Genomic DNA, 15,097 nt, shown 5'->3' with positions numbered 1-15,097 from the left:
AATCTTCCTATCGTCCTCCCCGTTAACAAACCACCCGACTTCATAAACTCTGACCGTCGCACTTTTCTGAACCATGGAAAAGCTAATTGACTGCCAATCATACTGATCCTCGGGTAGCTGAGAAAATTTTCAGGGTCATCATCACAGCTGCAGCTGCCCCCTATATACCTGCTGGACATAATTAGACAAAATTTCCCAGAAAAGCCGACGGTTAAATAACTCTCGAAGCCGGAAGGAAGGATGTCAACGGCGTGACAGTGGCAATTATGAAGAGGTGCACGTGTTATTTTAACCGGCAATTTATAGAGTTCGCCACATTGTAGCCTTCTCAGCCGAGGAGGTAACACCACAATTTACGATGGAGGATGATTCGAAACGCGAAAATCCTAACGTCTTGTTTTGCCCATACCGAGTCTCAATGTGATGCTTAAGCAACCGGACAAACCTTTAGTTGAGTTTTTTGCCAAACTTCCTCAATTTATTGTTAGCCACATATTGAACCAGAAACCTGGAAAGTTTACAGGGTGGTTCGCTACTGAAACCAAGCAAGGATGCCAGCAGATGTGAATTGTACAAGCCGATTTTCTTTCTGTCGCCAGGAGAAATGGTTCTAGAGGCACTACTACTCTCCATGATTAGAAGCAGTTGTCCATCATTAGCATGGATTCCGGAAAATACACTGTAACATAACAGGCTTACTAGGCGTTTACACCAGACAATTTGTCTCCAAATACAATTCTGATTTACTAACACATACATACATTTGTCGTTTGTCTCCCAGCTGTCCATCATTTTTTCACAGACTGTAGGGTTCACAAATTTTTGACATTTTTTGTAAAAATGTGTGAGATAATAATTGAAATGTATTGAAAATAGAACATGAACAAAAACAAAATATGTGATCGGAAAATAAAAAGAAATCGATGATTTTTATTCATAATTTTACAACGCCTACGCCACACAGGCAAGTTTTGGAGTTTTGACAATCAATACATGAACTCAACTGTCCTGTCATGTGTTTAAGCAGGGTTACAAGCGAGATCATCCAAACAAGATTTTCGGCTTGAATAGCATTCACACTTATTCAGTTGCGCAGGCAGAACAAAAGTACACTGTGGAAGTTGCAGACCACCAAACATGAACGGATTTTAGCCGCCTCATTTCGTATTGGGCCCGAGTTTATAGCGCGATGCATTTGTTTAACATGTCAGCTTGACGCAACCTATCCAGGTTGCAAAAGTTTTGAATCTGTATCAGAGGAAACAAGTAAAAAAGTGTCAGTCAGCTTTGCCGACAGAGATATACCCTCAGCCTATGTGGATTGAAATACTTTTTTCAAAAAAAAAACTTATTATTTAAGGGGGTTTTCAAAATTTTGGGCGTATGAAGCGACAAAAGTATGGATAGGATTAAAACTCAAAAATTTGCGTGGATAACGACAAATAGGGTTTTTAACACACTAGCCTACGAAAAACATAATATTGCTGTAAACAGAGCCACTAGGAAAACCTTCGGTAAAAATGTCCACAGGATCCTCGAACAGACCCTTAACCACACAAAAATGTTGAACATTTGTGTGGTTGGTACCACAAGGATTGGACAGATAGGGCCAAAATTTTAACATAAACTAAGTTTCGACAATATTTAGAGATCCAATGTTTGGGCCAAATCGGTTGCTACGTCTTTGAGAAATCGCGCGTGCCATTTTGCAAATATTTTCGAACTTATGTGTGGGAGGTACCGGAAGGGATGGACCTATAAGCAGCACCTTCGAATTTCATCTAATATTCGAAGAAATATTATAATATCCAAAGTGTGGACGAACGCAGTATTCGGTTCCAGCTCTCCAGCCACTACATATGATGCCATAGGGGGTTTTACAACTTTCGGACTGTTTTCTCAAGAAGTATGGACTTGCCCCTGAAAAAACTTTTACTGCCGTAATTGAGGCAGCGAATGCAAGTTGATTCAACAAAAATAAAAGTGATTCGAGAACAGGTTTTTTAAAGTGAATTTATGCAAAATTTTGTGTGGGAGGTACCCGAAGGAGTGGACACATATAGCCCATATTCGAACCTGATCTATATCTGGTAGATATATTAGGATGTGTAAAGTATGGACCAAATTGGTCTCTCCCATAAAGAGTTTTCGTGCACACAATTTTTCCAAACATTTTTGAATTTTTGTGGGGGAGGTACTTGAAGGAGTGGACCGATATGGCTTATCTTCGAACTTAAATTAAGTTTGCACAACCGAATCGGCAGATCCGTTCGAGAGTTATCTTACGCTCCAACCACTATAAACGGTGCCATAGGGTTTTTTGTAACTTTCTGGCTATTTTCTCAGAAAGTATGGACTTGCCCCTGATGAAACTTATCGCGTCGTATGGGGGGCAGTAAATACTAGTTGCTACAACAAAAATCAAAGCGATTCGAGAGAAGGTCCTAAACTGAACCCGAAGAAGTGGACTGATTGAGTCCATATTTGAAGCTCATCTAAGTCTGGTAGAAATTTCCCAATGTGCAAAGTATGGACCAAATCCGTTACTCCATTCAAGAGCTATCGTGCGCAAAAATTTTCCGAACATTTTCGAACTTTTGTGGGGGAGGTACCGGAAGGAGTGGACCGATATAACCCATCTTCGAAATTAAACTAAGTTTGGACAAAATATTACGAAAGCCAAATTTTGGACCAAATCGGCTCATCCGTTCGAGAGTTATCGTGCGCACCAGCCAGCCAGACAGACGGACGGACATTGCTAAATCAACTCCAAATTGTCTGAAACACATTTCGTACAAACGTACTTGGGGTCTAAAACTATTATTTCGATGAGGGACATTTTGCCCGTATGAAAGTGTATATACCCTCGTTAGCATAAATGCTGAGGGTATAAAAGCCAGATAACTGAAAAATATGTACACACAGAGAATAGATATTGTAGGAGCAATCATATTCTAAGAACAAAATAGTGGATTGTAAAAATCTGAAAATATTTATTGTTGTTTCAACCATATATTTAGTATCAGGCACCATAATGACACAAAATATATTGTTTTTACCCAATACAATACATTATTTTGTTCTTAGAATATGATTGCTCCTACAATATCTCTTCTCTGCGTGTACTAACAAACATGTCTCTTATTCTCTTTCTGTTCCAATTCCAGACGTCCCAATGGCAGTCCTTAGTGACGACCAGAAGGTAGAATTTGCATACAACCAGAAGGGAGTATTTATTGAGGCCAATAGGGAGTCTCTATAGACAACCAGAAGAGAGCTTTTATAAACGACCAAAAGGGAGTCTTTATAGATGACCAGAAGGGAGTCGTCATAGCCAACCAGAATCTTAATTATTTCTAATAAAAATAAAACAGAAATTATATTTGTTGTTTTTTTATAAAATATTTTGTTTGTTTTTTTATTGTTTTTTTTTTTTTGTTTTAGAAAGTATTAAATTAATAAAAATTAATGTTTACTTCATATTACATTTTATCGGCTTGTTTCTTGTTGTTGTTGTTTAGTAAAAACTCGTACGTACTTACAAAACAAAAAAAGTATTAATAAGTCAAATTAATAATAATATTATTAATTAATTAATATTAATAATTATTAAAACTTAAAACATACAATAAAACATGTTTAACATTATCGAGTAATAAAAAAAATATTGGAAATTTTTAAAGCTAAACCAGCTTTCGTGTATTATGATTAATCGTTGTTGTTGTTATTATTGTTGTCCTTCTTTCATACACTTATACAAATAATATGATTAGATTTTCAAGAAGACAAAAAAACAAATTATTAATATTTATTTAAAAATAAAACTTACAAATTACAAAATTGGAAGCATTCGTTTTAATTTCCATGAAATTGTTTTTGCTTTTCTCTCATTTTTGTTGTTGTTGTTGATGATGTTTTGAAGTTTTTCGCTTTCAAAGAGGGCACCTGGTGGATGAGCAGCAATGCTACTGTCTTGTTCTTTTTTGAGCTTTTAAAATAACTCTTATCATCAGAGGGGAATTTGGGTTTCCTTGTTTTCCTGTCACTGCTCTTAAAATTTACTTATACAACTCTTATTAGTTTCCTATTTTCTTATTTAGTTTATAGAAAATTATTAATTTAATTTTTATTATTAGTAAAAAAAATTCCATTTTTTGTTGCCTTCTAAGTTCTAAGATAAGTACATAGGTAAGTATTGCATTTGGTTAATACGGACATTTAGTTTTTGTGTGGACTTCTTAAATAAAACGAAAATTCGGCTTTTGTTGTTGTCGTGACCGCCGCTTTCTTCGTTCTTTATTTCTTACGATGTAAATTCGTTGATAGTCCCGATTTAGAAGCGCTTGTTGTCGATGAGTTTCTCAGCGATGATTGATCATCTTTCATGTAATCCAAGTGGCGTCGTGACGTACCACCATTTCGCGTTGACATGGGTTCGGATTTTCTACTTGTTCGTGTCATGGTACTGCTGCCGCCATGCATTGGTGGCTTGCGGGGCAGTGTTGCCATCTGGAAATAAATGCAAAAAAGGAAAAAATAAGTATTTCCACAAATAATAAAAAAAAGAATCCGGGAGTAGAAGGGAGCCTTTAAAGGCGAGCAGAAGGGAATCTTTTGCAACGAATAGAAGGGAGTCTTTAAAGATGATCATAAGGGAATCTTCACAGAAGACCATAACGACAAGAAAACAGTCTCTGCAAACGTGCAGACGGAGTCTTATTAGAAGAGCAGAAAGGAGTCTTTACTAACCGCTAGGAGTAAGTCTTTATAGACCGGAAGTGAGTCTTTATAGACGACCAAAGGGGGTCTTTATAAACGACTAGAAGGGAGTCCTAATAGACGACCAGGAGGGAGTTTTTATAAACTTGCAGAAGGTGGTCTTCATAGACGACCAAAGCGGAGTCTTCACAGATGAGGAGAAGGGAGTCTTATTGGACGAGCAGAAGAGAGTGTTTTATAGCCGAGCAGAAGGGCGTCTGTTTAGAAGGCCAGAAGGGCGATTTAATAGACGACTATAACGGCGTCTTTATAAACGACCAGCAAGAAGACTAAATGGGAGTTTTTATAGATAACCAGATGACCAAAAGTTGTCTCTATGGACGACCAGAGTATTTATAGACAAGCAGAGGGCAGTCTTCTTTTGTCTATAGAAGACTTCCCCTGCCTATAAAAGACCACAAGAGGTTATCTTCTGTTTATAGAAGACTTCACGAGGTCTTCTTCTGTCTATAGATGAGCTCAAGAGGTCTTCCTCTGTCTATAAAAGAGCTCAAGAGGTCTTCTTCCATCTAAAGAAGATCTCAAGAGGTATTCTTCTGTCTATAGAAGACCTCAAGAAGTCTTCTTCTATTTATAGAAGACCTCAAGTAATCTTTCTTCTGTCTATAGAACACCTCTAGATGTCTTCTTCTGGTTTTCTGCTGTCTATAGAAGACCTAAGGAACCTTCTTCTGTCTATAGAAGACCACAAGTAGTCTTTTTTCCGTCTATAGAAGACCTTAAGTGGTCTTCTTTGTCTGTAGAAGACCTCTAGATGTCTTCTTCTGTCTAAAGAAGACCCCAAGAGGTATTCTTTTGTCTGTTGAAGTCATCAAAATGTCTTCTTCTGCCCACAGAAGACCTCAAGAGGTCTTCTTCTGTCCATTGAAGACCTCAAGCGGACTTCTTCTGCCTATAGAAGACCTCAAGAGGTCTTCTTCTGTCTATAGAAGACCTCAAGTGGGCCTCTTCTGTCCATTGTCTACAGAAGACCCCTAGAGGTCTTCTTCTCTCTCTGTAGAAGTCATCCAAATGTCTTCTTCTGCCCACAGAAGACGTCAAGAGGTCTTCTTCTGTTCATTGAGGAGCTCAAGAGGACTTCTTCTGTCTATAGAAGACCTCAAGAGGTTTTCTTCTGTCTGTAGAAGGCCCCAAGAGGTCTTCTTCTGTCTATAGAAGACCTCAAGAAGTCTTCTTCCGTCTATAGAAGACCTCAAGAAGTCTTCTTCCGTCTATAGAAGACCTTAAGTGGTCTTCATTGTCTGTAGAAGACCTCTAGATATCTTCTTCTGTCTAAAGAAGACCACAAGAGGTCTTCTTCTGTCTGTAGAAGTCATCAAAATGTCTTCTTCTGCCCACAGAAGACCTCAAGAGGTCTTCTTCTGTTCGTTGAGGACCTCAAGCGGACTTCTTCTGTCTATAGAAGACCTCAAGAGGTTTTCTTCTGTCTGTAGAAGGCCCCAAGAGGTCTACTTCTGTCTATAGAAGACCTGAAGAAGTCTTCCTCCGTCTATAGAAGACCTCAAGTAGTCTTTTTTCTGTCTATAGAAGACCCCAAGTGGTCTTCTTTTGTCTTTAGAAGACCTCTAGATGTCTTCTTCTGTCTAAAGAAGACCACTAGAGGTCTTCTTCTGCCTGTAGAAGTCATCAAAATGTCTTCTTCTGCCCCCAGAAGACCTCAATAGGTCTTCTTCTGTTCATTAAGGACCTCAAGCTGATTTCTTCTGTCTATAGAAGACCTCAGGAGGTTTTCTTCTGTCTGTAGGAGGCCACAAGAGGTCTTCCTCTGTCTATAGAAGACCTCAAGAAGTCTTCTTCTGTCTATATAAGACTTCAAGTAGTCTTTTTTCCGTCTATAGAACCCCTCAAGTGGTCTTCATTGTCTGTAGAAGACCTCTAGATGTCTTCTTCTGTCTAAAGAAGACCCCAGGAGGTCTTCTTCTCTATGTAGAAGTCATCCAAATGTCTTCTTCTGCCCACAGAAGACCTCAAGAGGTCTTCTTATGTTCATTGAGGAGCTCAAGCGGACTTCTTCTGTCTACAGAAGACCTCAAGAGGTTTTCTTCTGTCTGTAGAAGGCCCCAAGAGGTCTTCTTCTGTCTATAGAAGACCTCAAGAAGTCTTCTTCTGTCTATAGAAGAACTCAAGTAGTCTTTTTTCCGTCTATAGAACCCCTCAAGTGGTCTTCATTGTCTGTAGCAGACCTTTAGATGTCTTCTTCTGTCTAAAGAAGACCACAAGAGGTCTTCTTCTGTCTGTAGAAGTCATCAAAATGTCTTCTTCTGCCCACAGAAGACCTCAAGAGGTCTTCTTCTGTTCATTGAGGATGTCGAGAGGACTTCTTCTGTTCAGTGGGTCTTCTGTCAAAGGGTCTTCTTCTGCACATAGGAGACCTCAAGAAGACATCTGTGCATTAAAGTCCCCAAGAGGTTTTCTTCTCTGTATGGAAGACCTCAAGAGGTCTTCTTCTCTGTATAGAAGACCTCAAATGTTGTTCTTCTGGACATAGGAGACCTCAAGATGTCATCTTCTAAGAGGTTCTCTTTTCTGTACAGAATTGCTTAAGTGGTCTTCTTTTGTCTATAGAAGACCTCTAGATGTCTTATTCTGTCTATAGAAGACCACAAGAGGTCTTCTTCTGTCTGTAGAAGTCATCAAAATGTCTTCTGCTGCCCACAAAAGACCTCAAGAGGTATTCTTCTGTCCATAGAAGACCTCAAGCGGACTTCTTCTGTCTATAGGAGACCTTCTGTCTATAGGTCTTCTTCTGTCTAAAGAAGACCTCAAGAGGTCTTCTCCTTTCTATAGAAGACCCCAAAAAGTCTTTTTTCTGTCTATAGAAGACCTCTAGATGTCTTTTTCTGTCTAAAGAAGACCATAAGAAGTCTTCTTCTGTGTGTAGAAGTCATCAACATGTCTTCTTCTGCCCACAGAATGCCTCAAGAGGTCTTCTTCTGTCCATTCTGTCTGTAGAAGTAACCAAAATGTCTTCTTCTGCACACATGAGACCTCAAAAGGTCTTCTTCTGTCTATAGAAGACCTCAAGAGGTCCTCTTCTGTCTATAGAAGGACCCAATAGGTCTTCCTCTGTCTAAAGAAGACCTCTTCTGTCTATAGAAGTACTCAAGTAGTCTTTTTTCTGCCTATAGAAGACTTCAGGAAGTCTTCTTCTGTTTATAAAAGATATCAAGTAGTCCTTTTCTTTCTATAGAAGACCCTTAGTTGTCTTCTTTTGTCTATAGAAGACATCTAGAGGTCTTCTACAGACAATGAAGACCACTTGAGGGGTTCTATAGACGGAAAAAAGACTACTTGAAGTCTTATATAGACAGAAGAAGACTTCTTGAGGTCTTCTATAGACAGAGGAAGACCTCTTGGGGCCTCCTACAGACAGAAGAAAACCTCCTGGGGTCTTCTATAGACAGAAGAAATCAGCTTGAGGTCCTTAATGAACAGAAGAAGACCTATTGAGGTCTTCTGGGGGCAGAAGAAGACATTTTGATGACTTCTACAGGCAGAAGAAGACCTCTAGTGGTCTTCTTTAGACAGAAGAAGACATCTAGAGGTCTTCTAAAGACAAAAGAAGACCACTTGGGGTCTTCTATAGACAGAAAAAAGACTACTTGAGGTCTTCTATAGACGGAGGAAGACTTCTTCAGGTCTTCTATAGACAGAAGTAGACCTCTTGGGGCCTTCTACAGACAGAAGAAAACCTCTTGAGGTCTTCTATAGACAGAAGAAGTCCGCTTGAGGTCCTCAACGAACAGAAGAAGACATCTTGAGGTCTTCTGTGGGCAGAAGAAGACATTTTGATGACTTCTACAGACAGAAGAAGACCTCTTGTGGTCTTCTTTAGACAGAAGAAGATATCTAGAGGTCTTCTACAGACAATGAAGACCACTTAAGGTCTTCTATAGACGGAAGAAGACTTCTTGAGGTCTTCTATAGACGGAAGAAGACTTCTTGAGGTCTTCTATAGACAGAAGAAGACCTCTTGGGGCCTTCTACAGACAGAAGAAAACCTCTTGAGGTCTTCTATAGACAGAAGAAGTCCTCTTGAGCTCCTCAATGAACAGAAGAAGACCTCTTGACGTCTTCTGTGGGCAGAAGAAGACATTTGGATGACTTCTACAGAGAGAGAAGAAGACCTCTAGGGGTCTTCTGTAGACAATGGACAGAAGAGGCCCACTTCTTCTTCTGTCTATAGAAGACCTCAAGAGGTCCTCTTCTGTCTATAGAAGGACCCAATAGGTCTTCCTCTGTCTAAAGAAGACCTCTTCTGTCTATAGAAGTACTCAAGTACTCTTTTTTCTGCCTATAGAAGACTTCAAGAAGTCTTCTTCTGTTTATAAAAGATATCAAGTAGTCCTTTTCTTTCTATAGAAGACCCTTAGTTGTCTTCTTTTGTCTATAGAAGACCTCTAGATGTCTTCTTCTGTCTAAAGAAGACCACAAGAGTTCTTCTTCTGTTTGTAGAAGTCATCAAAATGTCTTCTTCTGCACACATAAAACCTCAAGAGGTCTTCTTCTGTCTATTGAAGACCTCAACCGGACTTCTTCTGTCTATAGAAGACCTTAAGAGACCTTCTGTCTATAGAAGACCCCAATAGGTCTTCTTCTGTCTAAAGAAGACCTCAAAAGGTATTCTTCTCTCTATAGAAGTCCTTATGTAGTCTTTTTTCTGCCTATAGAAGACGACATCTAGAGGTCTATTGTCTAAAGAAGGCCGCAAGAGGTCTTCTGTCTGTAGAAGTCATCAAAAGAAGACCTTCTTCTGTCTGTAGAAGACCTCAAGAGGTTTTTCTTCTGTCTATAAAAGACCTCAAGAAGTCTTTTTCTGTCTTCAGCCTTATTCTGTCTACAGATTACCAAAAGAGATGCCTTATTTTTTCTATAGGAGACTTCAAGTTGTCTTCTTCTGTCTATAGAAGACTTCAAGAAGACTTCTTCTGACTATAGAAGTTCTCAAGAGGTTTTCTACTGCGCACAGAAGACCTCAAGAGGTCTTCTTCTGTCCATTGAAGACATCGAGAGGACTTCTTCTGTCCAGTGAAGGCCTCAAAGGGTCTTCTTCTGCACACAGGAGACCTCAAGAGGACATCTTCAGTGCATTAAAGTCCCCAAGAGGTTTTCTTCTCTGTATAGAAGTAGTCAACAGGTCTTTTTCTCTGTCTTCTTCTGTCTATAGAAAACCTCAAGTGTTCTTCTTCTGTCCATAGGAGACCTCAAGATGTCATCTTCTGTGTATTAAAATCCCCAAGAGGTTCTCTTTTCTGTACAGAATACTTCAAGAGGTCTTCTTCTGTCTATAGAATACCTCTAGAGGGGTCTTCTTCGGTCTTGAGTTCTTCTATTGACTTTGCCCTTAGCATTCATTTGTTGAAATTTGTTTCTCACCGTTTTATTTTGTTCCTGAGAATAATTAATTTCATAGCCTTCACTTATTAGCTTCGGTTTCCATGGTGCCAACATTGATACCGATCTCGAGACGGTGCGGGTCATTGGCTGTAGCGGTTGATTTGCCGCCGATGATGTCTTTGATTTGTGGGAACGCAAATCGTCACGGGATATTGAACGGCGTCTCAGCTGATATGGCTGGGGTATGGCACCTACGGTTGTGGCATGTAAATACACGACACTGCGTTGACTATGTAAACTGGATTCACCCTCAGTACCGGAACTTTCGGCAGGGAAACGATCACGTTCTCTGGAAAAAACAAAGTATTTCACATGAGTTCGCCGTTGAAGAATATTTTTCAAAGACAATTTTACCTCGAATAAGACATTGCTCGGCGTTCTGCACTACGTGCTGGCTTTGGTGGACCCATTAAATAGGGCTGAGTCCTCCTAGGCTGATGTTGTTGTTGTTGCTGTTCCTGTTGTTGTTGGTTACTGCTGCTTGTCTCATTACCATTCGGTGTTGATGATATTGGTCTATCGTTACTGCGGCGATATGAGTGCTCATCATAACGCGTTGTACGATCCAAACGATCACGTGATAGTGTGCGCGCTGCCATCAGACCAGGTCTTAGTTTAGTTTCCTGGTCTTCTGTCTCGGAACCACTTTCCGATATGTGATCTAGCTCACGTGAACGTGAGTAATGACGTCTTCGACGAAAATCTACTTCATCGTTACCCTGATTATCCAAATTATGCATAGAATTGCTCTTGTGGCGTTGTGTTGCCGTCGTCACTAAGTTGGAGGTGGAGCCTGTTGTCGCATTGCCGGTGGTGGTCGGTGTGAAGCCCAAAGATTTACTACCCGATGCCAGGCTGTGACGATAATCATCACGCTGTGGACTATCTGAGCGTATGCGATCAATGTGATAGGCACTTTGGGAATACTTTTGCGAACGATTCAAATTGCTGGATATGTGGGGACGAGATCTAGAAGGGAAAAGCGATCAGTAATTTTTGTTCGGAAAGGTAATAAAATTAATTTTACTTATGCAAAGTACTGCTGCCCTTTGAAATCGTGGGTGGGTTTGAATCCAAATCTGTGTCACCGAAAAATCTAAGATTTTTCGTAGCTGCTGGAGGAGCTTGAGATGTTTCTTTGTGTTTGGTTCTCTTTAGGCTAGAGGTTTCTGCTGATGAGTTGAGCTGTAAAATTGTAAGGATTGTTTTTTTTTAATTAGATCTGGAAAGAAAGGAGCGAGGGTTTTCCCTTACCTTTTCCTTGGATTTACTTTTTGCTCTCCGATCCAGTGACTTAAACCAACTGGTCTTTTCTGGCTTGGCCAAGGGGGATTCTTTGCGATTTTTATCCGATGAGGTACGTTTCAATAAAAGAGGACTAGCTTTTGGGGTAGATAAACGACGACGCATGGATATGTCAGTGGCCTGGAAGGAAAAAAGGAGGGGAAATATATCTATATTAAAAAAATATTCAAATAACACTGGAAAATATTAGATGTAGTTCCCAAAAATCTCTACTGAGGCTTAAAATTTTCTATAGAAAAAACTTAAAATTTTCCATAGAAAATTCCAAAGCCTCTAAGGAGGCTTAAAATTTTCTATAGAAAATTCCAAGGCCTCATTTGGGGCTTAAAATTTTGCTATAGAAAATTCCAAAGCCTCATCTGAGGCTTAAAATTGTGTTATAGAAAATTCCAAAGCCTGCATGGAGGCTTAAAATTTTCTATAGAAAATTCCAAAGCCTGCATGGAGGCTTAAAATTTTCTATAGAAAATTTCAAAGCCTGCATGGAGGCTTAAAATTTTCTATAGAAAATTCCAAAGCATCTAAGGAGGCTTAAAATTTTCTATAGAAAATTCCAAAGCCTCTAAGGAGGCTTAAAATTTTCTATAGAAAATTCCAAAGCCTCTAAGGAGGCTTAAAATTTTCTATAGAAAATTCCAAAGCCTCTAAGGAGGCTTAAAATTTTCTATAGAAAATTCCAAAGCCTCTAAGGAGGCTTAAAATTTTCTATAGAAAATTCCAAAGCCTCTAAGGAGGCTTAAAATTTTCTATAGAAAATTCCAAAGCCTCTAAGGAGGCTTAAAATTTTCTATAGAAAATTCCAAAGCCTCTAAGGAGGCTTAAAATTTTCTATAGAAAAATTTTCTATAGAAAATTTCAAAGCCTGCATGGAGGCTTAAAATTTTCTATAGAAAATTCCAAAGCCTCTAAGGAGGCTTAAAATTTTCTATAGAAAATTCCAAAGCCTCTAAGGAGGCTTAAAATTTTCTATAGAAAATTCCAAAGCCTCTAAGGAGGCTTAAAATTTTCTATAGAATATTCCAAAGCCTCTAAGGAGGCTTAAAATTTTCTATAGAAAATTCCAAAGCCTCTAAGGAGGCTTAAAATTTTCTATAGAAAATTCCAAAGCCTCTAAGGAGGCTTAAAATTTTCTATAGAAAAATCCAAAGCCTCTAAGGAGGCTTAAAATTTTCTATAGAAAATTTCAAAGCCTCTAAGGAGGCTTAAAATTTTCTATAGAAAATTTCAAAGCCTCTAAGGAGGCTTAAAATTTTCTATAGAAAATTCCAAAGCCTCTAAGGAGGCTTACAATTTTCTATAGAAAATTCCAAAGCCTCTAAGGAGGCTTAAAATTTTCTATAGAAAATTCCAAAGCCTCTAAGGAAACTTAAAATTTTCTATAGAAAATTCCAAAGCCTCTAAGGAGGCTTAAAATTTTCTATAGAAAATTCCAAAGCCTCTAAGGAGGCTTAAAATTTTCTATAGAAAATTTCAAAGCCTCTAAGGAGGCTTAAAATTTTCTATAGAAAATTCCAAAACCTCTAAGGAGGCTTAAAATTTTCTATAGAAAATTCCAAAGCCTCTAAGGAGGCTTAAAATTTTCTATAGAAAATTCCAAAGCCTCTAAGGAGGCTTAAAATTTTCTATAGAAAATTCCAAAGCCTCTAAGGAGGCTTAAAATTTTCTATAGAAAATTCCAAAGCCTCTAAGGAGGCTTAAAATTTTCTATAGAAAATTCCAAAGCCTCTAAGGAGGCTTAAAATTTTCTATAGAAAATTCCAAAGCCTCTAAGGAGGCTTAAAATTTTCTATAGAAAATTCCAAAGCCTCTAAGGAGGCTTAAAATTTTCTATAGAAAATTTCAAAGCCTGCATGGAGGCTTAAAATTTTCTATAGAAAATTCCAAAGCCTCTAAGGAGGCTTAAAATTTTCTATAGAAAATTCCAAAGCCTCTAAGGAGGCTTAAAATTTTCTATAGAAAATTCCAAAGCCTCTAAGGAGGCTTAAAATTTTCTATAGAAAATTCCAAAGCCTCTAAGGAGGCTTAAAATTTTCTATAGAAAATTCCAAAGCCTCTAAGGAGGCTTAAAATTTTCTATAGAAAATTCCAAAGCCTCTAAGGAGGCTTAAAATTTTCTATAGAAAATTTCAAAGCCTCTAAGGAGGCTTAAAATTTTCTATAGAAAATTTCAAAGCCTCTAAGGAGGCTTAAAATTTTCTATAGAAAATTCCAAAGCCTCTAAGGAGGCTTAAAATTTTCTATAGAAAATTCCAAAGCCTCTAAGGAGGCTTAAAATTTTCTATAGAAAATTCCAAAGCCTCTAAGGAGGCTTAAAATTTTCTATAGAAAATTCCAAAGCCTCTAAGGAGGCTTAAAATTTTCTATAGAAAATTCCAAAGCCTCTAAGGAGGCTTAAAATTTTCTATAGAAAATTCCAAAGCCTCTAAGGAGGCTTAAAATTTTCTATAGAAAATTCCAAAGCCTCTAAGGAGGCTTAAAATTTTCTATAGAAAATTCCAAAGCCTCTAAGGAGGCTTAAAATTTTCTATAGAAAATTCCAAAGCCTCTAAGGAGGCTTAAAATTTTCTATAGAAAATTCCAAAGCCTCTAAGGAGGCTTAAAATTTTCTATAGAAAATTCCAAAGCCTCTAAGGAGGCTTAAAATTTTCTATAGAAAATTCCAAAGCCTCTAAGGAGGCTTAAAATTTTCTATAGAAAATTTCAAAGCCTCTAAGGAGGCTTAAAATTTTCTATAGAAAATTCCAAAACCTCTAAGGAGGCTTAAAATTTTCTATAGAAAATTCCAAAGCCTCTAAGGAGGCTTAAAATTTTCTATAGAAAATTCCAAAGCCTCTAAGGAGGCTTAAAATTTTCTATAGAAAATTCCAAAGCCTCTAAGGAGGCTTAAAATTTTCTATAGAAAATTCCAAAGCCTCTAAGGAGGCTTAAAATTTTCTATAGAAAATTTCAAAGCCTCTAAGGAGGCTTAAAATTTTCTATAGAAAATTCCAAAACCTCTAAGGAGGCTTAAAATTTTCTATAGAAAATTCCAAAGCCTCTAAGGAGGCTTAAAATTTTCTATAGAAAATTCCAAAGCCTCTAAGGAGGCTTAAAATTTTCTATAGAAAATTCCAAAGCCTCTAAGGAGGCTTAAAATTTTCTATAGAAAATTCCAAAGCCTCTAAGGAGGCTTAAAATTTTCTATAGAAAATTCCAAAGCCTCTAAGGAGGCTTAAAATTTTCTATAGAAAATTCCAAAGCCTCTAAGGAGGCTTAAAATTTTCTATAGAAAATTCCAAAGCCTCTAAGGAGGCTTAAAATTTTCTATAGAAAATTCCAAAGCCTCTAAGGAGGCTTAAAATTTTCTATAGAAAATTTCAAAGCCTGCATGGAGGCTTAAAATTTTCTATAGAAAATTCCAAAGCCTCTAAGGAGGCTTAAAATTTTCTATAGAAAATTCCAAAGCCTCTAAGGAGGCTTAAAATTTTCTATAGAAAATTCCAAAGCCTCTAAGGAGGCTTAAAATTTTCTATAGAAAATTCCAAAGCCTCTAAGGAGGCTTAAAATTTTCTATAGAAAATTCCAAAGCCTCTAAGGAGGCTTAAAATTTTCTATAGAAAATTTCAAAGCCTCTAAG

At 37.9% G+C, this 15,097-nt stretch overlaps 1 protein-coding gene across 2 annotated transcripts in view; it reads right to left on the bottom strand.

Annotated features, from left to right (window-relative positions):
- Positions 1 to 3,890: 3,890 nt before the first annotated feature.
- blo (bloated) overlaps positions 3,891 to 15,097 on the bottom strand; it is a 445,168-nt gene continuing 433,961 nt past the window's right edge. For both annotated transcript variants that reach the window (XM_073955435.1, XM_073955436.1), the window contains 5 exons: positions 11,431 to 11,601; positions 11,204 to 11,361; positions 10,531 to 11,145; positions 10,156 to 10,465; positions 3,891 to 4,509 (listed from right to left, as the gene is read on the bottom strand). In XM_073955435.1, coding sequence (XP_073811536.1) covers positions 4,297 to 4,509; positions 10,156 to 10,465; positions 10,531 to 11,145; positions 11,204 to 11,361; positions 11,431 to 11,601 — 1,467 coding nt within the window. In that variant the 3' untranslated portion in view covers positions 3,891 to 4,296. The remainder of the gene's footprint in view (positions 4,510 to 10,155; positions 10,466 to 10,530; positions 11,146 to 11,203; positions 11,362 to 11,430; positions 11,602 to 15,097) is intronic.

The sequence above is a fragment of the Musca autumnalis genome, unplaced genomic scaffold, assembly GCF_047663935.1.
Source record: "Musca autumnalis isolate F117 unplaced genomic scaffold, ASM4766393v1 scaffold_5, whole genome shotgun sequence".
Lineage (NCBI taxonomy): Eukaryota > Metazoa > Arthropoda > Insecta > Diptera > Muscidae > Musca > Musca autumnalis.
Note: the sequence above shows the minus strand (reverse complement) of the source record. Positions and strands in the feature narration are given on the sequence as shown.